Raw genomic sequence first — 25,962 nt, forward strand, 5'->3', positions numbered from 1 at the left:
ATGCGTGGGAACCGGGCGCTTGGTATAGCGCAACTTTGTTATACATTTGTACAACAAGTGTGCACATCACTTCAACACATTTTTGCTCCTTTTGCTTCCCTGCTGAGACCGAGGCGTTCCGGTGCCTGTTCCGGCCGTCACAATAGAGGTCAACAGACGTACTAATGGGGCGCTGAACGTGGGAACGTTGCATTGACCGTGGGAGTCGTGCGCTTGTAATGTATGTACAGATTGCTAAACAGTGCTTGCGCACTTTTAGCAATTCTGTCAACACCAGTCATCCCATGATGACCTGGGTCGTTCCCATGGGTGTTGGCAGTGTCTATGGGTGGTCCCCAATGCGTGGGAACCGGGCGCTTAGTATAGCGCAACTTTGTTATACATTTGTACAACAAGTGTGCACATCATTTCAACAGATTCCCCCATCTCCAAGGTACAAGTAGGCAGCGGCCACAAGCTCACTGATCTTCAGATTGTCCATGAAGATCATGGTCGAGTTGCTGAAACCTGCAAGTAGGCGGATGGACTCCAAGACAAAGGCTTTCCAGACTTGTCTGTGAGTGAGGGTGAATGAAGCTCCACTGGGCTGGACAAATGAATAGTTCCAGAACTCCGTTATTGCTGCTGTCGAAGCATGGAAGCTGTAGTTGGCATTCATGACAGCCTTGGAGACAATGCGATCCACCCAGACCTGCTTGCCAACTTTGAGGTACTTGGCATTGGGAAGATAGAGTGCGAGTTGTCGATTGTCGTCAATGAAGCTCTCATGGTCTGCCCAGAACATGGTGGAGCACTTGGGACATCTACCAGCCAATACCGGAACCTTCTCAAAGCACTCACTTCCACGAAGCAAGGTGACTTTGGAGATATCACGTTCACGGAGGTATTGAGTGAGACCATGGCCATGACAGCCAGCAGTAGAGCAGCCCATGACAGGAGGGGTGATGATGATGATAGGCCGAATGGAGGAAGTGGAAATGGGAAGGAGTTTGCGACGTAGCTGGCGTTTATCGTTATGCGTGTAGAGATCCAGAGAGTGGCAGAGAGAGTCAATTTTTTTACCAAGTATGGTGGTCTGGCTCTTTGCAGAACACGATTTGTGGTTGTCGCTGGCCAGAAAGAGAGTATCAAAGACAGTCTCAGCATTTACAGAAGTGTCAGAGGAGCCAGAGCTAGAAGAGCCAGAGGAGTCCATGTCTTCATCAGATCCAGAGTTGGAATTATTGTCAGAGGCATCCATATTGTCCTCAGAGGACCCAGAGTCTGAATCGACATTGCCAGCACCAGCATCATCATCAGAGTCGCCAGGGACGTCAGAGACATCAACCTGAAGCTTGTCTTTAATGGCACGAACAAAGGCTGCCATCCAGCTAGTGACGACCTGGTTGTTACTACTCACAGCCCTCTGCTGGCCATGCAAGTTGAGAATGTCGGTGTTGGTGGTGATGCTGAAGAGGAGCATCAGGACTGTGGCCAGACTGATGTTCTCACCAAAGGTCAGCTTGATGACTTTTGCAAAGTCAGCAAACCGGATGTTGGGAAATGGGTCCTCCAGAGGAGCTGCAGCGGCACATGGAAGGAGTCCTAGCAAGAAAAGGACGGATAGCACCATCCAAAGACCCTGTAAACAGAAACTGGGCAAGTCAGTATTTGTTGAAATGCATTGAAGTTCAAACAAAAAAGAACAAGTGAAATGACTGTTGCATTTACACTAATACAAAGAGTAAGCTACCTACTTTGTAGCCTTCTTAGCTGCAGACTTCTTCTTTGCCTCTTTGGCCTTCTTGGCCTTCTCAGCGACGACTTTTGCCTCCTCTGCTGCAAGCTCTGCCTCCAACTCATCCAGAACCTTCCCCAGAGTCATCCTGCCAACTTCACGACCTCCCCAGACCTTCGTATGAGCCTCAGACGTAAAGTCGTAGTCGGGGTTCTGCAACATGTCCATGAGCATGGGGAACTTGAGACAGCGTTTGAAGAGGGCTCCATAGGTGCCGAAGTTTGTCCTCTTGATGAAAATGGAGCAAAGGACAGCCTCCTCAACAGGAGCTCCATCCCATGGAGTGGTGAGCCTGTTCCACTTGGCCATGGCGCCTACAGCAAGCTGATAGCGGGCATACATGTTGACCAGACCACCATTACCCTTGCCACTGTTGGTCATATGGAGTGGCACCTCCATACGAGTGGCAATTCGTAGAAGAAGAGGGTCGTTGGGGAAGGCGGTGATGAGGCTGTTGACGGGAGTGGTGGAGGTGCCAGCGACGGAGATGGAAGCGGAGGGGGCGATGGAGGAGACTGCTGAGGAAGCAGAAGTGGAGTTGATGGAGGGGGAGGGAGGCAGAAGGTAGGAGAGGTTGACCTCAGATGGTTGCTGAAATGGTGTCAGAATTTTTTCAAGTCAAGTCGGAATTTACGTACAATTCCAATTCTGAGTATATTCTCATCATCCCAAATGGCAGCCTCATTGTTGTCGACAGCAATGGCGTAGGGGCCCTTTACTTCCCACATGAGGGTCTTAGCATCCCAGAGAAGGATGTCAGAGCCTGTTGGCAACCAATAAGTCAAAAACGCGAAGTAGAAAGAAGAAACTTACTAATAAGGGCCACCATCTTCTTGGCAGCAGTGGTGAGGACAGGCCCCAGAGTGTTCTTGATGGGGACTTTCACCGCAAGAGGTGTGGGACCCTCCAGAGGCAATGCCCCATTCTTGAAGACGTGAACCATGCCCATGACAGGAGGGGCATCAGACTCCATGTTGGTGTCTGAATATCAAGTCAGAATTGAACTTGATAGCAAAAGAGAGAACTCACCAAAGTCAGCCATGTTGAGGGCAACACCCATGGCCTTGCCTCTAGCGACACCACCCATGGTGCGGGATGCACCTTGCAAATCCTCAAGGTCATCAGACGTGGGAGAGGGAGAAGCTCGACGGGAAGAAGCACTGGCATGGGTGATGCCCTTGCGCAAACCCTTACCCATCTGACGAGTGGTGGTGGGCGAAGTGCTGGCCCTGCGCTTGGAAGCGGTGGTGGGTTTGGCGGGAGTGGCAGGGCACTTGGGAGTGGTGGGGTCAACCTCCATGGTGTCGTCGTCGTTGTCTGACAAGTCAGCATGCATGGGCACCTCAGCGGAATCGTCCTCATCGTCGTCCTCATCGTCGTCAGTCTTCTTCGGCTCACCATCTTCATCGCCATTGCTACCAGCATCAGCATCTTTCTCCTTGTCGCCCTCTTCATCAGACTTCTCAGCCTCGTCGTCTTCTCCTTCATCTATCTCCTCTGTGTCTGATGAGCCCAAGTTAGTGAGGTCTCTACCTTTGCCTTTATCTTTGCTGGCGATCTGGGGTATGTCCTCTGGCTCTTCACGCCTGATGCGAGACGTGGTGATACTTGGAGTGATTGGAGCCAAGGTGACTCCAGTCCCAACTCGACGAGCAGGTGGTGCAAGCGGAGCACCACTCTCCTGAAGCGTCCTGGCAGTACTGGTGCGAAAAGATGAGTTGTACAATCACAAATAATGACAAGCAAAGACTTACGCAGTCAAATTCTCTACCATAGTCTCATTAGCTTCTTCATCAGCTGCATCACGGTCAGCAGAGGTGCTACGGACAATGAGCATAAGCAAACAGAGGGATACAGGCAGTAACTCACATATTCTTGTTCTTCTTAGCCTTGGTTTGTTTCTTCTTGGTTACAGGGATGTCCACACTATCAGAAAAGGTTTGTTAATTGATTGTTAATTTATTTGAGATTTAAAAGAATTTATTTATATTTATTCTATCTACTACTCATGATGTATGACTACTGACTACTGGTACACTACTGGCAATGACAAACTCACATGAGCTCCTGCTGCATGGCCTTGGTTGCAGACCTGGTGGACCTGGGCTTGGTAGAAGCCCTGTGGATGGGGGCCAAGGGGGGGATCAGGGGTACATGTTGATGACCAGGGGCCAGGGGTAGACAGGGGGTAGGGGTGAGGTGTAAGGGTGCGGGCGTGCGTCGTCATCGAGAACAGGGTGCAGGTGTGCATCGTCGTCGAGAACGGGGTGCGGGGATGCGTGGGGTGCGTCGTCGTCGAGAACAGGGTGCGGGTGTGCGTCGTCGTTGGCGACGTTGAGAACGGGGTGCGGGGGGTGCGTCGTCGACGAAAACGAGGGTGCGGGGGTGCGTGGGGGTGTGTCGTCGAAAACGAGGGTGCGGGGGTGCGTGGGGTCATCGACGACGAAAACGAGGGCGTGGGAATGTGTGGGAATGCGTGAGGTCGTCGACGACGAAAACAAGGATGCAGGGGGTGGCGTGGGGTCGTCGACGTCGAAAACGAGGGTGCGGGGGTGCGTGGGGTGCGTTGTTGTTGTTGTTGTTGAAAACGAGGGTGCGGGGGTGCATGGGGTCATTGACAACGAAAACGGAGGTGCGTCGTCGTCGTCGTCGAAAACAAGGGGTGCGGGGGTGTGTTGTCGTCGTCGTCGTCGAAAATGAGGGCGTGGGGATGTGTGGTGTTGGCGTCGAGCGCGCGGGCGAGGGCGAGGGTGTGGGTGTTGGAAATGGGAACATGGGGGATGTGGGCATAGGGCATGGGACATAAGTGGGGGCAGTGTCAGTGAAAAAAAAAAGAAAAAACTGGGGGACACACTCACATTGTGGTCCCCTCCTCCTCGTTCTTGCGCTGCGTTGAAGTGGGCTTGCGTGGGGGCATATTGCTGTGGTGGATTGTTGGGGGGAAGGCAGGGGGATTGGGGATGGTGGTGGTTGAAAAGAAGAGGCGTGCCAGCGTGGCACGGCAGTCACATGCGCGTGGCGTCGCGCTGATTGCCGAAAATAGGCGCCCGTCCACAAAAAGAAAAAGAAAAAGAAAAGAAAAAGAAAAAGAATATTAATAATCGTCAATAAGCGCCAAATAAGCGCCCGTCCGAGGAAAATGACTTATCATTAGGATAACTGTTGCTAACCCATTTCTGGCTGTCCCAAAGCGGAAATTACACCAGAAAATGCCAAAAAACCTCAAATAAATTGCCAGAAAATCATAGAAAATCATAGAAAATGCAATAAAATGAGATAAAATCATAACAACACTACAAAATAACATATTGTCCATGACATTGCCATATGATGTCCACATGAATGCCAGATGAACTCCACCTCAATACTAGCACTTTGTCTACCTGGTATATGGGTGGCATTCATGTGGTGTTCAGGTGGAAATTCAAGTGAATACCACATGGACATCACATGGATACCACTCATCCAGTATGGCTCACCTGGTGTCCACCTGGTAAAAAAGTGGCCAAAAGTGGTAAAAAAGTGGCATTTCTGGGCCATTACAGCCAAACCAAAATCCACCTTTTTGCCACTTGAATGCCAGGTGAGTCCAGGTGAACACCAGGTGAATGCCACCCACCCACCTGGTTCCACCTGGGGTCCAACCGAAGATGTGGTGGATTGTCAGGTGCTCAAAGAAGATCATAAAAAATAATAGGAGTATTTATATACTCCATAAAATCAGTTAAACTACTAAAATCCACATTTTGCCCATATGGCGACCACATTTATACCAGATGAATACCACTATTTGCCATATGTGGCACCCACATGGTATTAAAGTGGTATCCACATGGAAATTCATATAAGTACCACATGGCTACCACATGAATACCACTTGCCCACTTTTGTCCTCTGGTGTTCACGTGGTAAAATAGTGGCAAAAAGTGGTCAAAAAGTGGTATTTTCCAGCCATTTCTGCAAAAAAAAAGGAAATGGGGGAATATAACGGGCATTTATTCGCGAAATCTTACCATGACAAATCAAAGGGGCATCGAGTGATGTGCTCAAGTCTCTGATGGCCTCATCTAGTGTCTTGTGATTTGGATGAGGAACCCCCATGACCAAGATCACCTTGGATTTCAACTCGTCGCCCAGTTGACCCGAAGACTGCCATGTCTTGTAATTGTGATAGGAGACGGGTTTTATCAGTACGCCTTCTTTTCCGGTTGTGTATGGCGGAGCTGAATCCCCATACTGTAAGGGCAACCTCAAGATAGCCGCACAGTGCAAGCCTAGCAGAGGGAGAATCCAAAGAGATGAATAAGACTAACTGCAATACATGAGAGAGCTGCTCACCTAGCAGAGGGAGAATCCAAAGAGAACAGGATAAGGATTCTCCATGCTAGGAAGCGAAGTATATACTGTAGTAGCGTGGGAGGAATGAAGGGTAACTGTACAGTACACCAGCCACAGGTACGAACGAATATCACAAGGTACGAGGGGGCATGTGATAATGAAGTGGAAGGGGAATGTACAGGAGTTGTGCCAGCGACCTGGGGAAGTGGGGACAAGGAGTAATGAAGTGGGAAAGGAGGATAGAGGTAGCCCGGACGAGCCCCGAAGTGTATCTACGAGACCGAGGTGAGTCCGAAGTGCGGGAAGACTTCGGAGTCACCGGACGGGGCTCAGATGCGAAGGGAGTGAACGGAAGGGAAGCGGAAAGGTAAGGGGACAAAAGGAAAGGAAAGGGAATGAAGGAAAGGGGAAAGGAACGAGGAGGAAGGGGGCGGGACAGGGGGAATAGGAGAAAATAGGAGTGTCCCCTTACATCACCCCCCCTTCAAGGTTGCGGCGACCCGATGCGAAGATTCCTGCCTGCCGCGCCATGAATTCACCAACCCCGAAACTCCGGATTGCTGCGAGAAGATGTCGAAGTACGACTGCGCGGAGCCCGGAGCCTTCCGACTGCGCCAACGCTCCCAGGACTGGTCCAGTGCCGCAGGAGTCATCCGGAGAGGTAGAGCAGTCGTCGGATTCATCGGACTCGTCCGGAGTACGTGTACTGCGTCCGGGTGACAATCATGGAAGTCCTTGACCTTCCGGGCGGCATGCTGGAGGTTGCTCGCGGGCTCCCAGGAGTCGTGCTCGATACCATAGCCTCGCCAGCGCACCAGATACTTCAGGACCCGACCGAACCGTCTGCTATTTCGGACCTCTTCTACCTCATGCTCCTCTTCTCCGTCAACGAGCTGCGGAGGTGGCGGAGCGACAGGGCATCTACCCGGGATGGGGTCCGGAACGAAGGGAGAGAGTTTGACCACTGGGAAGACGGGATGGAGACGGGATAAGCCCGGAGGGAGCTGGAGCCGGTACGCTGCCTTGCCAACCTTCCGGACGACCTTGTAAGGACCAAGTCGTGCGTGTCCGAGTTTCCGGGAGGGTCGGGCAAGGTTGATGTCCGACGAGTCCAGCCAGACCTTGTCACCCGGTTGGTACTCCGGAGCGGGAGTCCGACGCTGATCGTAGTAGCGCTTCATGTCGTCCTGAGCCTTGACCAATGTGGACTGAGCCTCGTCGACTGCGGATTTCATCCGGTCTACGAACTCGTTTGCGGACTCCATCCGAGACGGTGGCTGATGAGGTTCGAACCCAAGACGAGGATGACGGCTGGTATCCAGGAGGAAGGGTGACTGCTGAGTGGACGCATGGACCCGGTTGTTGTACGCAAACTCCGCCATAGGTAGGAGGCGAGCCCAGTCGTCCTGACGCTCTCCAACGAAGATCCAGAGATAGGACTCGAGTTCCTGGTTGGTCCGTCCGGTCTGTCCATCGGACTGAGGGTGGTACGCAGTGGAGGCAGCCAGCTTGATTACGAGCATCCGGTAGACTTCCCGGGTGAACTCTGCAACGAACTGCGGACCCGGGTCGGACACAACAGACCAAGGGAGTCCATGCAGCTTCCAGACGTTCTGCAGGTACAAGTTTGCGGATCCGAGGGCAGACACTGTGGTGTGAGCCGGAATGAAGTGGGCGCGTTTGCTTACAGAGTCGACCACGTTCATGACAGCATCAAACCCATCGGACTCCGGAAGCTCGACAATGAAGTCAACACTCAGGCGATCCCAGCGTTCATCCGGAATGGGAAGCGGATGGAGTTCACCCATGGGTGGATGCCTTTGGGCCTTCGTCCGGAGACAGAGGTCGCAATGGCGGGTGTAGAATCCGACGTACCGGGACATGTTGGGCCACCAGTAGCTGCGCGAAACGAGTTCGAGGGTCTTCCATCTGCCGGCGTGTCCTGCGACCTTGGTGTCATGGTGCTGGGCTACAATGGTCCGACGCAAGTCCGGTGAGTCCGGAACGTAGATCTTACCCCAGAACATCAGGAGTCCATCCGATTGAGACCATTCCGCGCTCCGGACTGTCTTGCGACTGCCCTGGGTCTCCTTCAGCTCCTCCGCCGCCTTTGCCACTGCATCTTCAAACTTCGCATTCCGCACTCCAGTCCGGATAGCCGTGAGGATATCCTTCTCCTCCCCTTCAAGAGTGACACCCGTGGCACGGACGGCAAAGTAGGACGGCTTAAGTAAAACCACATCCTTGTTGTCATCCTTACCATCCGAGTGATCCGAGCGGCGCGAGAGAGCATCCGGCTTACCCATTGTCCGACCCGGACGGTGCTGGAGAGTGAAGTCGAAGCGGGAGAGGTATAGCGACCAGCAGGCTTGACAACGATTGAGTTTCTGGGCCTTGATGAAGTACTCCAGGTTCTTGTGGTCCGTCCAGATCTCGAACGGAGTCTCTGCGCCTTCCAAGTAGTGTCGCCATTCTTCGAGTGCTCGGATGATTGAAAGCATCTCCTTGTCGTGTATTTCGTAGTTCCGCTCCGCAGCCTGTAGACTTTTAGAGTAGAATGCGACAGGATGCCATTTACCATCATCCGGATCCAGCTGCGACAAGACCACACCCGTAGCGTAATCCGACGAGTCCGCTTCAACCCGGTATGGCCGATCCTCCTTCGGAAAGACCAGAACGGGCTCCGAAGTGATCAGCTCCTTGATCCAAAGAAATGCGGATTGAGCGGAGTCGTTCCACTGCCATTCCTTTGCGCAAGTGAGGTCGAAGAGAGGCTGGGCGATATGCGAGTAGTCCTTGATGAAGCGGCGGTAGAAGTTGACGAACCCGAGGAAGGATTGGAGTTCAGTCCGAGTCCGGGGGGTCGGCCAGTCCGCGACTCCGGAAACCTTCACGGGATCCATCTCGATCTTACCCTCAGAGATGACAACTCCGAGATACTCCACCTTGGTCTGCTCGAAGTCGCACTTGTCCGCTCGGAGGAAGAGCTTGTTCCGCTGGAGGATCTCTAGGACTCGCTTGAGAACCCGGCGATGCTCTTCGCGCGTCTTGGTGTAGATCAGAATGTCATCCAGATAGATAATGACCACACCTTCCGTAATGAGCTCCCGGAAGAGGTCGTTCATCATGGTCTGGAAGGTGGATGGGCTATTCGTTAGTCCGAAGAACATTACCAACGGTGCGAAGAGTCCGCGCGTAGTCCGGAACGCGGCCTTCCACTCGTCGCCCTCCTTGATCCGGACGTTGTTGAAACCCCACCGGACGTCGAGCTTGGAGAAGTAGCGAGCGTTCCGGAGTTTATCCACCAAGTCCGAGATGAGCGGAAGTGGGTACCGATTCTTGACCGTCATGCTGTTGAGCTTCCGGTAGTCCTGGACCAAGCGGAGCGATCCGTCCTTCTTCTTAACAAAGAACACCGGGGCAGCCATTGGCGACTTGCTGGGGCGGATCCGACCAGTCCGGAGATTTTCTTCCAGAAACTCGTCCAGCTGTTTCTGCTCCGCGGGGGACAGCGGGTAGCATTTGGTAGAGGTTGGTTCCGCTCCGTCCATTAGCTCAATGGCGTGATCCCACAGACGCGGCATGGGCAGTTCATCAAAGGACTCCTTGGCGAAGACGTCCTCGAATTCTCAGAGGAAGTCCGGGACTGCGCTGTTCCGAGGATCGTGGGGCTTGTTGCGCTGGAAAGCCAATGCGAGGCGCTGCGAGACCGTCTCCGAAGCGCGGACGTGTTCTTCCCGAAGACTCCGAAGGTACTCCGGAGTCGGAGGAGGGATGGCTGCGAAGATACGGTCGCCCTTCTCAAGTCCGGAGTCATCCGGAGTTGTGGCCTCATCGTCCTCGTCGTTGACCTCGCAGTCCTGAAGCTGCAGGAGATCGTCCGAGTGCAGTTCCTCGACCATTGGCATCGGACCCGTACGACACTCCCGGAGTCGTACGGACTCCTTGCGTCGGGTCAGCTTGTCATGGCGGAACTCCTTCCGACAGGTGTCGCATCCGGACGGACAGCGGCTCATGGTCACCTCCTTTGTCTGCCAGTCAATCTCGGGGTTGTGCTTCCGAAGCCAGGTGTATCCGAGGATGATGTCCTGGCGTCCGATGTTAGTGACCGCGAACAGCATCCGTTCCGTGTGATCCTTGAACCGGAGTACAAGGTCCACGACTTCGGAGATGGATCCGTTTTTGTTTGGTGATCCGTCGACATTGAAGACCGGGATCGGGGCGGATGTAAGGGGACACTCCTATTTTCTCCTATTCCCCTGTCCCTCTCCCTTCCTCCTTTGTTTCCTTTCTCCCTTCCTTCATCCCATGGACTATTATCTACATTCCCTTCATTCCCTTTCCTTCCCTCTCGCCCCCTTACCTTTCCGCTTCCCTTCCGTTCACTCCCTTCGCATCCGAGCCCCGTCCGGTGACTCCGAAGTCTTCCCGCGCTTCGGACTCACCTCGGACTCGCTCGGATGCCTCGGACTCGCTCGGACTCGCTCGGACGCCTCGGACTCGCTCGGACTCGTAGATACACTTCGGGGCTCGTCCGGGCTACCTCCATCCTCCTTTCCCACTTCATTACTCCTTGTCCCCACTTCCCCAGGTCGCTGGCACGACTCCTGTACATTCCCCTTCCACTTCATTATCACATGCCCCCTCGTACCTTGTGATATTTGTTCGTACCTGTGGCTGGTGTACTGTACAGTTACCCTTCATTCCTCCCACGCTACTACAGTATATACTTCGCTTCCTAGCATGGAGAATCCTTATCCTGTTCTCTTTGGATTCTCCCTCTGCTAGGTGAGCAGCTCTCTCATGTATTGCAGTTAGTCTTATTCATCTCTTTGGATTCTCCCTCTGCTAGGCTTGCACTGTGCAGCTATCTTGAGGTTGCCCTTACAGCGGACAGCTTGCGCCGGGTGAAACCATGGGCATCAGCGAAGCGCGGATGCATGAAGACTCCGGTGGCTCCACAGTCCACCAGGGCCTGCAGGGTGCATCTGTGTTGTGTATCCGTGCTCTGCACTTCAATGGGTATATCTAGCGAAAGCTTGCCGGGCAGCGCGGAGATCTTATAGCTACTGGGTAGCCGCCGTTCCCACTGCGGGCGAAACCTTCGGAGTGTGCGGATTGTAACCGGAGTCGTTTGCTTAGCGTCGGACGAATCATCAGAGTGATTGGAATCGTCTATTTCGTCTACGCTAAGACAAGCAATCGGTTATTTACCAACGAGGTCGCACTGATCACTCGTTGGTCCGGACAAAATCCGCTGTGTCCGATTCCTCAACCGGGGCCGTTCCCTCAGCATCTATTCCTTCCGAAGTCCCCGTACTTTCTACAACATCGGCTGCGGTCAAGAGATCTTCAATGGCGGACATCCGCTCCTCGGTGGTCATGAACCGGACGTCGTACCGAAGTGGGCACTTGCGGGACATGTGGCCGGGCTTGCCGCATCGGTAGCAGAGCTGTGAAGCGGCGGGCCGGGAGCGGGTGTGGTCGACGTCCATGGGGACGCCAGGTGAGAGAGCCTTCGGAGGAGGCGGAAGTTGGAAGCGGGGTTGCAGAGGCGGGAGCTGAGTCCGAGGCGCGGGGAGTACACCCGCAGGAGTCCGAGCGACTCCGGAGCTGGCTGCTGGTCGGACGAGGGATCCGGAGTGTCCGGAGTTTCCGGAGTGCACGCCAAAGTGGAAGGACTGGTTGGCAGCACGGTTGTCAGCAACCCGCTGCGCTGCCTTGTACCATCCTTCGAAGTCATCCTCGTCCGGACAGTCTGCGGACTCGGCAACGCGGCTCTGGATGATGGAGTCCAGTCCGCGACGGAACTTCATCGTGATGTTGGAGCCCTCAGAGTATCCGGACTGGTCTACAAGGTCTCGGAACTCGTCGAGGTACTCCTGGAAAGTCCGACGCCCTTGGTGGTACCGGGTGGACTCCAGCTTGAGCATGGCGGCTTCGCGTTCCCGATCCGGAAGGAAGCGAGTCCGGAATTCGGTCGCGAAGGCGGCCCAGGATTCGAAGTACGGATCCTTCGGACTCCAGAGCACCATGTCCGCGTACTCCTTGGCGTGATCCTTCTGGAAGAAGGAGAGACACCAGAGGATTTTGGCCTGCTCGGTCGGGAAGTGGTCCGGACAGAGCTGGAAGTAGATGGAGCACGCGTTGTAGAACGTGCGACCATCCTTGCGGTTTCCGTCAAAGATCGGGGGAGAGGCGGGCTTCAAACGGGAACGCGGGGTGATTTTGGATCGACTCGGGGTGTGCTGGGAGGCTTCAGTGCCCCTCAGCTCGGAGTCCGGAGTCGTTTTCGGAGTAGTCGGACGGGGTGTTAAGAGGAGTCCTTCAATTTGGGCGAGTGTATCCTGGATGGAGCTGATTTGGGTTTGGTGTCCGTACCTCTGAGCCCACAAGGTCTGCAAAGTCTCGGAGTCCGGTCCTGAAGCGACTGGCTCGGATGGCGGGATCTGGCTGGAGGCGCCCGGCATTTCGGAGTTGTCAGGGGAGCGAGAGTTGGAGTTCCTTGGGTCCTCAGAGGTGGGTGGGAGTAGCAGGAGAGCGTCCGGAATGTCCGCAAAACCGGAGAGACGTCGAGAACAAGTCCGGAGTGGTGCAGGACGTTTTCCGTAGGGCTCTGGTGCCAGGATGGGAGATCCTGTTCTGCTGTAAGGGCAACCTCAAGATGGCCGACAGCGCAGGCCTAGCAGAGGGAGAATCCAAAGGTAATGAATAAGACTAACTACAATACATGAGAGGGCTGCTCACCTAGCAGAGGGAGAATCCAAAGAGAACAGGATGGGGATTCTCCATGCTAGGAAGCGAAGTATATACTGTAGTAGCGTGGGAGGAATGAAGGGTAACTGTACAGTACACCAGCCACAGGTACGAACAAATATCACAAGGTACGAGGGGGCATGTGATAATGAAGTGGAAGGGGAATGTACAGGAGTTGTGCCAGCGACCTGGGGAAGTGGGGACAAGGAGTAATGAAGTGGGAAAGGAGGATGGAGGTAGCCCGGACGAGCCCCAAAGTGTATCTACGAGTCCGAGCGAGTCCGAGCGAGTCCGAGGCGTCCGAGCGAGTCCGAGGCGAGTTCGAAGCGCGGGAAGACTTCAGAGTCACCGGACGGGGCTCGGATGCGAAGGGAGTGAACGGAAGGGAAGCGGAAAGGTAAGGGGACAAAAGGAAAGGAAAGGGAATGAAGGAAAGGGGAAAGGAACGAGGAGGAAGGGTGTTAGGGCGACACTAGTCAAAGACTAACGTGGCTCCTACAAGAATACTAAAACCAAAAGAATAAATGAAGTAGCTTAGTTGACTTAGTTCTCACTATTACTAGTGGAAATCCCAAGAGAACGAGCTAGCGTTCTAGGGCCTGTTATTGGTACTTAAATACTAAAATACATGCGTAACCCTCATGTACTACTACATGCCTACTGCAGCCGTCTTTCCATGGAACGCGCACCAATTCCATGAGGATGCTTGGTAATGTACTGCGGACATGTGTTATGCGTGAGGATCTTACTAAGGTACCGTAATGTGAATTAGTAATAGGCGCATCCTGCGCGTTTAGATAAGATATCGAAAAGATAGTATTCGGAACAGACCGGACCATAACATCACCCCCCCTCTAGGATTCGTCAATTCCACTTGACGAAGTCACTATTTCTTGATGGCCCCCATCTCCTTTGACGACATCATCCCTCGGCTCCCCATTTGGGATCGTTTCTCCCCCGCTGAGCAAGCCGGCCTGATCGCCATGCTTGTCTTCGTGGCTGTCGGGTGTGTCGGGTGGATCAGCGCTCCCCTCGGGTTCGTCGATCTTGGTCGTTCTGCTGATGGTCGGGGTAGTGAATACGTATTTCGGTTTCCAGATCAGTTCCTCAAATACCGCGGCCGCAATCCGACGTGGAGCTGCAGAGTGTCGGGCGTGGAAGGCCTGAGTTTGCTCGGGTGCGTTTTCGAGGTTCTTCTCGGGTTCCCATGTGTTATGCTCATCGGTGTACCCTTTCCACTTGACCAAATATTCTAGCCGTCCTCGTCTGAGTCGGCTGTCTAGAATATTTTCGACTTCGTACTCATTCTCGCCCTGGATCCGTACCGGTGGGGGTGGTAGTGTTTTTTGCCCTGGTATAGTTGGCATGTTGGCCTTTTCCGTTCGGTGGGTGGAGATCGTAGGGTGAATAGATAATGTTTTTGGAATTTTAAGGGTTATTGCATTTTTTGTGGGTACCGCAACCACTTCGTACGGCCCGATCTTCTTTTGTTCCAACTTTCGCGAAGGTCGAGACGTATTTAAGTTATCGGTGAAGATGAACGCTTTATCCCCTACTTTGTACTCCGGCATCTCCCCTACTCGTCGGTCTGCGTACTTCTTCATCTCCTCCCCTGCTTTTACCAAGGCTGACCGTGCCTCCTCCCAGCTCCGGGCCATACGTTTGGCAAAGTCATCGGCGGCTTCCACTTTTGACTCTCTCCGTGGTTCAATCCCCATTCGTGGATGGCGTCCATAATTTAAGAAGAAAGGGCTCTGCCTGGAGCTCGTTTGAGTTTTATTGTTTAGGGAGAATTCACATATCGCCAGCCATTCCGCCCAGTCGTCTTGTCTATGGTTGATGAACATTCGTAGGTAAGTCTCGATTTCTCGATTTACTCGTTCCGTTTGTCCATCGGTCTGTGGGTGGAAGGCTGTGGACAGCCGTGTCTGAATTCCCAATAATTTATTCAGCTCCTGCATCATTTGTGACGCAAATTGGGGTCCTCGGTCTGATATGATAGTGGTGGGTAGACCAAAGTCCTTCCAGACGTGGTCCCGGTATAATTTAGCTAGGCCTAATGATGACAGCTCTTCGGTAGTTGGTACTAGGCGGACCATTTTGGTGAAGCGATCCACTACTACTAGGATTGCGTCGTAACCCTGTGACCTCGGCAGTTTGGTAATGAAGTCTGCTGAGATATCCGTCCATGGTTCTGACGGGATGGGGTTGGGTTGAAGCTTTCCCTGCGGTTGTCGTGAGTAGGCTTTGCTTCGTTGACACTGATCGCATCCCTTGACATACTCCGCTATGAACCTGTTCATTCCTGGCCACCAGTAGTTTCGTGAGACCAGCTCAATCGTCTTCCATCTTCCTGGGTGGCCTGCCACCGTTGAATCATGGTGCAGTTTTACGATCTCCCTTCGGACCTCCGTGTCTTTGGGTACGTATACCTTCCCATGATATAGCACCAGGTCTTGCTCTTCTGACCACTCCGCCTCTCTTAGCACCTTCGTCGGGGATCTTTTCAGCTCCGTTACCGCTTTTACCACCGATTCATCGTAATTTTTCGATTTTCTGATTTTCGACAAGATGGTAGATTCCAGTCCTTCGGTCAAGACGTGGCCTTGTTGCATGGCTTTGATTCGAAAGTACTCTGGTTTCAGTAGAACCATCGTGTTGTCCTCTTCCCCCCTATCAAGGTCTGGTCGTCTCGACAAGACATCTGCTTTCATATTCGACGCTCCTGGCTTGTGTTTTAATAAGAAGTTGAACCGTGATAAATACAGTGCCCATCGCGCCTGGCGTCTGTTGAGTTTTTTGGTGGTCATGAAATATTCCAAGTTTTTGTGATCCGTCCATATTGTAAATTGTCGACTATTTCCCTCTAGGTAATGTCGCCATGCCTCCAGGGCCCGAATTATGGCCAGCATCTCTTTGTCGTGGATGTCGTAGTTTCGTTCTGTTTCCGTGAACCCTTTAGACAGGAAGGCGCATGGTCTCCACTTGTTGTCGTCACATAGCATTGAGAGTACCGCTCCTGATGCGTAGTTCGACGAGTCTGCTTCGATCTTCATTTCCCTGTCCGTATCTGGTAGTACCAGGATTGGTTCCTCGGTAAACAGCTTCTTAAGCTTCTCAAAAGCTTCTTGTCTCCTTTCGTTCCATACAAATTCCTCATCTTTTTTGGTAAGCTCGTGCAACGGTTTAGCGACGGTGGCGAAGTCCTTTATGAACCGTCGGTAATAGTTGCTGAATCCTAAGAACTGTTGCACTTGTTGCACGTTCTTCGGAACCGGCCAGTTTTTTACTGCTTCTATTTTCGCCTCTTCCATCTGCACCTTTCCGTCCTTCACTACTACTCCTAGAAACTCGACTTCGTCTACTTCGAATGCACATTTTTCTGGTTTTATATATAAATCGTTGTCTTCAAGAATCTTCAGAGCCCGTCGTACTACTTCTCGGTGTTTTTGCACATCATTGTCCGTAAAGATAAGTAAATCGTCTAAATAAATAACTACAAGGCCTTCGTCAATTAGTTCTTTGAAAAGTTCGTTCATCATTGTTTGGAAAGTGGAGGGGGAATTGCTAAGTCCGAAGTACATGACCATTGGTTCAAACGCCCCTCGTGGCGTTTGGAACGCTGCCTTCCACTGGTCTCCTTCTTTTATTCGTACATTGTTATACCCCCAGCGGAGGTCCATTTTGGTAAATAAGCGAGCCTTAGATACTTTGTCTACTAGTTGCGAAATGAGAGGTAATGGATATGCGTTTTTTATGGTGTATTTGTTTAGGTATCGGTAGTCCTGTACCAATCGTTTTTTTCCATCCTTTTTTTGCACGAAGAATACTGGTGAGGTTTGCGGGGATTTGGAGGGTCTAATGTACCCTTTTCTTAGGTTGCCATCGAGGAAGTCGTTGAGTTCTTGTTGTTCGATTGGCGACAGTGGGTACACCTTTGAGGCCTTTGGCACAAAGTCCGGCGTAAGCTCGATCGCGTGGTCCCATGGTCTTGCCGCCGGCATCCTTTCTGAGTCCCGTTTTCGAAATACTTTCATGAAATCATGATAGTAGTTCGGTACCATTTCTTCTTCGGTTTTTTCCTTTTTGCTTTCTATTTTCTCCCGATCGTGCTCAATGACGTAGTCGTATTTTCCTACTGCTTTCAGATGCATTTCCTCCTCCTTGTCTTCCGTTTCCACCTGCATGTGTTTTTTCCACATTCGGTTAATGTACATCCGGGCTACCGACTCGTGATACTGGTTGGTTAAGTCGTCCAAGTCCCGTAAATAACCGCTTCTCAGCCTATTCCACTGTCTTACTCCTGCTACTGAAATGTTCCTCGGTTCCATTTTCCGCACTTCCTTCACCTCTTCCTCGTCTTCCTCAATTTCTACTTCCCCTGGGTACGGTTCGTCCTGCAAGTCTTCTGCCTCCTTGTTCATCCTTCTCTTGCACTCCCTTGGGCATCTGGTCATTACCACATCTCCTGTTTTCCAGTTTACTTCTGGGTTGTGTCGTCTGAGCCAGGTGAGACCTATGATGACGTCTACGTTTCCTAGGTTGGTTACGTAGAACGTGGCCCATTCCGCGTGTCCTTTGAAACCCATTCTTAGTTCTACCTTTTCCTCTACTCTTCCCGCGTTGTTGGGGGTGCCGTCTGCGTTTCTTATGATTGCTGGTCTAGTCAGTTTCTTGGTTTTCAGTCCGTGCTTTCTGACGTATTCGCGATCGATGAACGAATCTGAGGCACCACAGTCCAACATTGCTTTGGGGTCGAGAGTTTTCAGGGTATCTAGGGACGTAATGGTGATTTTTATGGGGACATAATTTTTCTCATTGCCCGTCCGGTACAAGTACTCTTCCTTGGTTTTGTTTTGCGTCTTAGTTTCCGTCTCGTTGGCTTTAGTAGTCGAATCCTCATTATAAATAGCTACTGGTACATCAGATTCTACTAGTGACGAGTCCGGCTCCTGGGTGAGTACGGAAAAAGAATTCTTGGAGCTCAGGTCGACGCTTCCTGAGTTCCTTCGGAAAAACCCTGACGGGTCAACTCCTCCCGCCAGTATTGCAACTGCTCATCGTAATTCATGGCCCTAATGTCCAATCTCCTTTGACAATTTCGGGCGATGTGTCCCAGTCCTCCGCACTTAAAGCACTTGACCGGGGTTCTCTGTGTTCTGTCTACGTCCATCGCGTTTGGATCCTTCGGACGTGGTTGTTGATTCTGTTGTGGGGCCGGCTGCTGCTGCCCTTGTCCCCTCCCTTGCCATTGGCCTTGCTTTTGGCCTTGCTGCTTCTGCTGGGACTGTCCCTGTTGTCGTCCCTGTCCATGCCCCTTGGCATAGGACTGCGCTTCGCGCCACTGCCTGTCAAACCGGATTGCTTCTTCGCTCCATGCCTGGTAGTCTGCGGGGAGCGGGTGGAGGCTGTAAAGCCGGTTCAACAGTCCGGGGTTCATTCCTCGTTTGAATAGTTCTACCAATGCTACGTCGTTGTAGCCGGTATCTGCTCGTAGCGCCTCGAATTTCATTACGTACTCTTCGGCTGGTTCGTTGCCCTGCCTGAGGGCGGATAGAGTGGAGATAGCCGTTTCCCTAGGGTTTGGGTCTCCGAACATTCTTTCCAGTTCGTCAGAGAACCTTCGGAAGTCAGAGACTACGGGATCGTATCCTCCCTGGTCCCGCCAGTTGAGTGCTCGGTTGATGACCTCGTTTTTCCAGTTATCGACTTTTCGTCCCTGGATGAACGAGAGGGCGTATAGGACTTTGGTATTCTCGTTGGTAAACTGCCACTGATTGACCGCGATGTACATTCGGATACTTCTGAGGAATGAGCGGCATTTGGCACGTTCGCCGTCGAATATCTCGGGTTTGGCCAGCTTAGGGCCTACTGGTCGTGCGGGTTCGGCGGGTTGGGGAATCGGAGCGGGAGCGGGAACGGGGGCTGGTGCTGGGGTTGTTGGTGGCGGACGGGTTCGTACGTATTGGGCTAGTTGTTCGTATCGGGCTTCCATCTGAGCCAGCCGGTCCATCATCATCATCATCATTTCTTGTGTCGATGGTTGTGGAGGTGGTGCGGGTTGATCTGAAGGGCCGGGCATGTTCTGGTCTCCGATGTTCTCGAAACTCGATCCGCTGGAGTGGGACATGGTGGATTTGTTGGTGGGGTACCCTGTCAATTGACGTTGAACTTCAAACTAGTGCACGCCGGCACCTGAGCGGACAACGTAAATGAGGAAGGAATTCTTCGGCTTGGCTAAATGCGAAGCTTCACACCGTCTTGCTGAACCGACGAGGTAGAGCCTTCTTTCTTACTCAGCACCTCGCGCGCTGACCCCTCTCCGAGGATTAGTGATCAGTCGGCGCCTTTAGATTCACTCGGGGGGTCGTCTAAACGTTACCCTACTGGAGTATTGAATCTGCGGTTCGAATTGGGTGGGAAGCTATAGGGGTGTGAAACAGACAATCAAAGCCTAACGGGCTTATCGGCGGAAATTGGAAAGAAGTTATGCGGTAGATAAAATGAGGAAGAGAAACGTATCCTGTCTTGAGGTCGAGAGGTCGGTCTTCGCAGTTAGACGCTGCAGAGTAGGATGGATGAGAATGTAGAGCGTAGGAGGGACGTTTGAAGGGATAGCTCGTTCTTCTGTTAGGGCGACACTAGTCAAAGACTAACGTGGCTCCTACAAGAATACTAAAACCAAAAGAATAAATGAAGTAGCTTAGTTGACTTAGTTCTCACTATTACTAGTGGAAATCCCAAGAGAACGAGCTAGCGTTCTAGGGCCTGTTATTGGTACTTAAATACTAAAATACATGCGTAACCCTCATGTACTACTACATGCCTACTGCAGCCGTCTTTCCATGGAACGCGCACCAATTCCATGAGGATGCTTGGTAATGTACTGCGGACATGTGTTATGCGTGAGGATCTTACTAAGGTACCGTAATGTGAATTAGTAATAGGCGCATCCTGCGCGTTTAGATAAGATATCGAAAAGATAGTATTCGGAACAGACCGGACCATAACAAAGGGGGCGGGACAGGGGGAATAGGAGAAAATAGGAGTGTCCCCTTACAAGGGTGGTTGGAATTACAAGTGGTTTGGTGAATTTGGTTTGTATCTGAAGAAGCTCGTGCCTTTTCAGTTGATGTTGATGCTGGTTGGTGACAATCAGCAGGCTCCCGCCATACAATTGTATCTTGGTTGTGTTGCGACAACGTGGGAGGAAGCAGAGAGGGAAGTAGAGAGGAGAGAGGCTGCATCAGCTGATGAGTCATGCAGCAGGGCTGTATTTTCAAACTCAGATGGCCTTGATCACGGCCTCAATCCTTCTGAAAAGGCTTGATATAAGGTTCTGGCATACCTCCACATCAATCCCATCCCATACCTCTGCAACCCTCTCCCATAATTCATGTACTCCCCTAGATGGTGTATTGTAGGTGTTGAGTTGGCGTTTGATGTGCTTCCAGAGGTGTTCAATGGGATTAATGTTAGGAGACTGGGCAGGCCAGTCCATGACCGCAATCTCTTGATCCTCAAACCACTTCTGTGCCAATTTTGAGGTGTGCTTGGGGTCATTATCCTGCTGAAAGATCACATCGTCTGCAGGAATATTACACTCTTCAATGGTGGGAAGAAGACCATCAGCTAGAATGTCCAAGAGGTGATATCGGTGCAAAGGGAGTTGGGAATGGACTTCATTGTTGTAGAGAAGATAAACAACTGACAGAGCTTATATATAGTGCTGGTTGTGCCTGGATGAGTAATATATGACATCATATGTGTCATCCTGATAATACTGAGACTTTATGATGAGTAATAGTCACACACATGTGGCATCATGCTGATTGCCCAATAGGCACATGTCTAAATGGAAAAAGTAAAATAAAATAAAATAAAAAGAATATTAATATTCATGAGTAAGCACTCAATAAGCATCCGTTCAGGGAAAAAATGACTTATCATCAGATAACTCTTGCTAACTCATTTTTGGATGTTCCAAAGTGGAAATTGCCTCAGAAAAGCTTCAATAAATTGTAGAAAATCCAAATAAATTCACAGAAATTGTCTAAAAATTGCAGAATATACATATGTATATACAGTTTTATTATTATCAATTGGTGTTCAAGTGACATTCACTTGGTGTCCAATTGGTGACCACTTGACATTCTACTGAATTTTCAGTTGGACACCAAATGAACACTGATTATTCACTTAGTTCACTTGGTGTTCAACTGGTGTCCAATTGAACTGAACTGAACTGAATTGGTGTTGAACTGAACTTTTGTAGCCATTCCTCAGCTAAATAAAAAAACTCAGAAATTAAGTTGAACACCAACTGAACACCAACTGGACACCAGTGGTGAACTGTCAGGTGCTCTGAGAATGTAATTTAATGATCACAGTCACACTCTTCTGTAAGGATTTCTTTATACCAGCCTGAGGCCCAGATTTACATTACAAAGAGCTTTGCTAAATGTACCTGAAACCTTCTCAAATACTCTACCAGCTCTTCTTGAGGAAGTGAAGAATGCTGAAATGCTTGCTTCAGCTGAATTTGCAGCTATAGGAGAACAAGTTAATCAAGAAACATCAAAGAATATAAAAGACAACCAACATACTCTCAGTAATGCTTGTCTTTGAGCTATAATCTTGCTACTGCTGCTATGATCTGAGCTCTGAGAGTATAACTCATCAAGGTTTTGAGCAACTTGAGATCCTTTGTCGATCAAATCTTTTGGGAAATCAGCTAGCATGGCTAATTGCAATCCTATTGGAAAGTTGATTTTAAGGAAAGAGTCTGTAATCATTTGAAAGTGACAGACCATAGTGCTCATGCTTTTCCAATGGTCCATCTGTTATTCTAAAACAAAGATTAGTATTAGACAAAGTGATCAAGCTCAAAGTTAACATTACCTATACATGAAGTTGAGTCCAAAACTTGATGATGGCTGCTTCTATATAATGTTTATCAGAGATCAACAAGAAGTAGGATAAATCTACCTGCACAGAAAGATGCAAACTGAAATCAAGTTCAGTTGATAGAATAATCATGATGAAACAATGCATTACTTGACCACACCAGGTGCTTTTGAAAGTGTTTGTGCAAGCTCACTGAAATGTCTAAATGAATTGAATTCAATCGCTTGAACAGACTCAATATGTCAAACCAGTCTCACGTGGTGAAAAATGTAAGGCACTATATCAATTAAGCTAGCTGTCACATGAAGTTAACAATGCATTTGCTTACTTTTTGCTTGATTAGTCCTTCTGCAATAGCATGAGCAATGCCAACACCTTCCTGTGGTGATGTTCCTCTTCCTAGTTCATCCACCAGAACAAGGGACTGAGATGTTGACATGCCTAAATAGTACAATAGTTTAAATGATAATAGGCTTCATCAATAACTTACATACCAAGAATCATAGTTGAAGTTGCCATCTCACTTCCAAAAGTGCTAAGACTTTTTTCCATGTCATCATTATTGGACAGCCTGCTTAACAAACAATCATGAACACTGTGATTTATAAGTCTGTTGTTGTTCATTCTCTTATAGATCAACTGATACTTACCGAAAGCTACCATACTCAGCAGGAATGAAGCATCCATTTAGTGCCACAATCACCAATAACCCAACTTGCTGCAAGTAGGTGCTTTTTCCTAGAAATATGCAAGCAATAAGTAGTCAACTTGCACTTTCATGTTCTTATCAATTACCTGACATGCTATCAAGTAAACTCGTTTTAGCAAGAAAATATAGACATGCCAACCTTACTTACTTAAGCCCCTGAATAATTTGAAAGTGAGAAGAATCATCACAATAAATATCATTTGCAACAAGGCTTCCAGCTGGCTGTACCAATTGCAAAATAGGATGGCGACCTGATTTCACAGCTAGAGTACCAGTAAACTCAGGCCGCACTAGGGTAAAAATGTTAATTGACAAGAAATATAAGATTAGTTTGCTAGTCCATACCACAGTTGTGAACTACTCAGAATAAAAAGTAAGTTAGCTTCTTCATTAAAGTGCAAAGGACATACTGATTGAGAAATGTGTGAATGACCACAGCATATCAATTAGAGCAATCTGCACAAGTGTTCAGTAAGTTTATATGATAAAATATGCAAGCTTACTGCTTCAGATGCTTTATAAAGAACCCCAACATCCTCCAAAATACCATCCAATAACTCTTGTATGATTCTAGACAAATATAAGACTAAGGGTCACAATTGCATTAAAGCTTACCTATCACTTAATAACAATGTTTCATCTAAAGCATCTTTCATTCTAGCATTCATTTTTTTCTAGGATGAAAATTATCTCTAATCCTCCTTAGAAGCACATATACACTTACCAACTCCATGCTTGAAAAATACCAGCTTCCTCTCTTTATTGATGCATTGATAAAGCCACTTGGAAGTTCACCCATCAAGTCATCCTTTTTGAGTGCAAAAACAAACCCTGTCTCCTGATAGACAAGTGACAATGATAATGAGTGCACCTCTGACAGTGACCGATTTAGCTGATATATATCTCCAACATTCTCCTTGTAGGTCTCCCGTGCAACATCTAAAAGATGATTCTTGTTTGCCTAACACATATTCACTAAAGGACAGGATACCACAACAGACGTACTCACTTTCAAGGCATAGACTCTTGCATTAACTGCAGCAATACCAGTCTAGTACATAGGGTAAGTATTGTATGCCAATAGTAGGTCGAAAGTACGTGCTTTTGACAAAGATGTGTCATCATTCAAGTGAGAACAAACCAAGCCCTCGATGTGAGCTAGCCGGTCATCAGTGAGCATGTGATGCATGATCTGCATGAGATGACAGTGTCCGCCCGAAAGCGCTTGCGCCAAGACAGGTATACTCTGGATTGCGGTGCGCAAGTCAAGCATGTGCGAGATACGCGCCGCGGCTGACTTTCCCGTACTGACAGGGCGAGCTTCAGACACGGCAAGCTGATCCCCACATCAGTGTTTGCCACGTCTGGGGACAGTCTATACTCACCGAAGCCACTAATTTGTCGAAATCCATCTTCTTGAACGCCTTCAAAGCATCGCGGATATCGGTGAACTTGTCCTCGCAACATATTAACTCTAGAGTGAGTTGTGTCAATAACGATAGGAAGCAAACACTGCCGTACATACCTTCAACGAAATCCAGTCGGGCGTTGATTGCATCTTGCACTGATTCGTCGCGCTTAAGACACGACAATGCCTGACGGTACGATCGGCTCACCAGTGACGGGTGATAGGATATTGGCTCGCAAGAGGCGGGCCGCCATTGCAGTATAAGTATGGTTGAGCACCCTTCGTTCGTAACTTCAGATGGAACATAATGAGAACATAAGAAGACGTACCCAAAGAGCGAATGAGTTGATTTCTTATGCGTCAAACTTGCTACCAGCTCCAGGTTCCGAACAGTATCTGGATCGATCATCAGCGTGCCCTCGATGGGGACGTAACGGATCCGTAAGGAGCGCGAAGCGAAGCGAGCATTCATCTTGATCTCGGCGTACTTGAATAGCGCACAAGTGGCCGATAAAGCATAATACCTGTCAATCCAAGCTCAGCGTGAGGAAGCCACGATCAGAGACACAGGTACGTACTTGGTCGAGACAGCGAGCATGGTCGCAGTTCGCTCGTCATCGTCGACACACAGTTGACCTATGAATTCGAGGCCTGCAACAAGGATATATGCACTTTAGACGATATCGAGGGGGAGTTAGCGTACCTCCAGCTTCGTTCCAAAATTTCCTTCCAATAGGCTCCAGTTGTACGTAGGGGAACTCCTCACGTATGTACTCGACGAGTAACGACGCACCTGGCGCAGGTTGCCCATGAGGCCCCGCGCCTGAGATAAACGTGTCAGGCAGTAAGATGGTGGAAGGGGTATGCAAATGCATTTGATGTAGCGTCTTGACGTAGGTCTGACAGTCAGCGAGCTGGATCGTTCGGGACATATTAGTTAGAGCAAGTATTATATGCCGTGGAGCGCAAGTGCTTACCTGAACCAGTACGACCTTTCCGGTATCCTTATCTAGGGCTGCCAAACCTACTTCCCTAGCTACCCCTCGCCCTTCGATCAGAGCGATCACGTAGCTTCCTTCGTGCCTAATGGAAACAGCCGTCTGAGGGCGACCTGTTTGAGGACGCCCTGTTTGCGGACGCCCTGTGAGGGGTCGACCTGTTTGAGGTCGGCTACTCTGCAGTCGAGTTGGATCACTCGTCGTTCCAAAGCGCTGCAGATGGTCAGTCGTGTAGGCAAAGCTGGAGAGCGACACGGTTGTTGGACGAGAGGCTTGCATGTTAAGAACAGGAGAAAGCGTGAATGCCGAAGTGCATTAGAAGTGACATCGGACGCGTTCCTCACGTGACCGTGACATTTCAGGACATGCCTGCCACCGGAGCCATGGCTATTCGTCATTCTATCCACCGACAACATACTAGTACGACGATGGTCGCCTATACCGATAGTCAGCTATTTCACTCGCCTTGCAACCAGAGCACCCCAGTCCCACATGAGAAACTCGTCGACGCCATGAAAGCGTTTCTTGCTATCGAGCCAGGAATTGAAGAAACGGTCGAGAACAAGAAGTTATTCAAGCTCATAAACAAGTATTTCAACCCCGCCGTTCATCTATCTGCACCAGATATCGGGTACCTTTACAAGCAACTCCACCAGCGACTTCAAGGTTCAGCAATCGGGACTCTGGCTGAAGAATATATCGACGACCTTGGCATCGCGCCGTTCAACAGATACGAGTCTTTCTCCCTCTCCGGGTGGCTGAGCACAGCGTCGACGGAGAAAGCAGGCCTGTGGGAAGACTTATTCTCCGTTGTCGACAAGTCCAGCCTCTTCGCCGACCTGTACAGCGGATCTTCAGATCCTCCAGCGAAAGCCATACAGTACATTGCCGCCGCCATGGCGGAATGCGGAATCACCCCTGGAGTAGGAGCCGATCGCATTAACGCTCTTATACGAGGCTCGAAGCTCGAGCTCGATGGCCCGTGATGAAGAGTCCAGTATGACAGCACGAGTACGGATCCTACATAAACGAGTACGATTGTTGTCAATATCAAGAGTAAACGCAGAGT

At 50.3% G+C, this 25,962-nt stretch overlaps 3 protein-coding genes across 3 annotated transcripts; 1 reads left to right on the plus strand and 2 right to left on the minus strand.

Moving 5' to 3' along the window:
- Positions 1-409: 409 nt before the first annotated feature.
- Positions 410-4,694, minus strand: PC9H_004200 (uncharacterized protein; the record flags this gene model as incomplete). Its single annotated transcript, XM_036773787.1, has 9 exons — positions 410-1,634; positions 1,737-2,368; positions 2,416-2,540; positions 2,591-2,758; positions 2,807-3,477; positions 3,532-3,597; positions 3,647-3,703; positions 3,837-3,896; positions 4,636-4,694. The coding sequence occupies 9 exons, from the start codon at positions 4,692-4,694 to the stop codon at positions 410-412; spliced, it is 3,063 nt and encodes a 1,020-aa protein (XP_036635260.1).
- Positions 4,695-21,308: 16,614 nt separating this feature from the next.
- Positions 21,309-25,172, minus strand: MSH4 (MutS protein msh4; the record flags this gene model as incomplete). Its single annotated transcript, XM_036773788.1, has 26 exons — positions 21,309-21,419; positions 21,478-21,626; positions 21,682-21,719; positions 21,773-21,813; positions 21,860-21,878; positions 21,929-21,979; positions 22,036-22,055; positions 22,107-22,219; positions 22,273-22,373; positions 22,429-22,516; positions 22,574-22,581; positions 22,636-22,777; positions 22,833-22,844; positions 22,898-22,943; positions 22,991-23,057; positions 23,103-23,161; positions 23,212-23,448; positions 23,497-23,538; positions 23,629-23,823; positions 23,873-23,961; positions 24,013-24,051; positions 24,104-24,174; positions 24,225-24,419; positions 24,474-24,546; positions 24,599-24,809; positions 24,873-25,172. The coding sequence occupies 26 exons, from the start codon at positions 25,170-25,172 to the stop codon at positions 21,309-21,311; spliced, it is 2,517 nt and encodes an 838-aa protein (XP_036635261.1).
- An 86-nt stretch (positions 25,173-25,258) lies between these two features.
- On the plus strand, positions 25,259-25,879 carry PC9H_004202 (uncharacterized protein; the record flags this gene model as incomplete). The annotated part of the gene is made up of 1 exon (XM_036773789.1): positions 25,259-25,879. The coding sequence occupies one exon, from the start codon at positions 25,259-25,261 to the stop codon at positions 25,877-25,879; it is 621 nt and encodes a 206-aa protein (XP_036635262.1).
- Between the last annotated feature and the right edge of the window lie 83 nt (positions 25,880-25,962).

This window comes from Pleurotus ostreatus (genome assembly GCF_014466165.1).
Source record: "Pleurotus ostreatus strain PC9 chromosome Unknown scaffold_2, whole genome shotgun sequence".
NCBI classification, from domain to species: Eukaryota; Fungi; Basidiomycota; class Agaricomycetes; order Agaricales; family Pleurotaceae; genus Pleurotus; species Pleurotus ostreatus.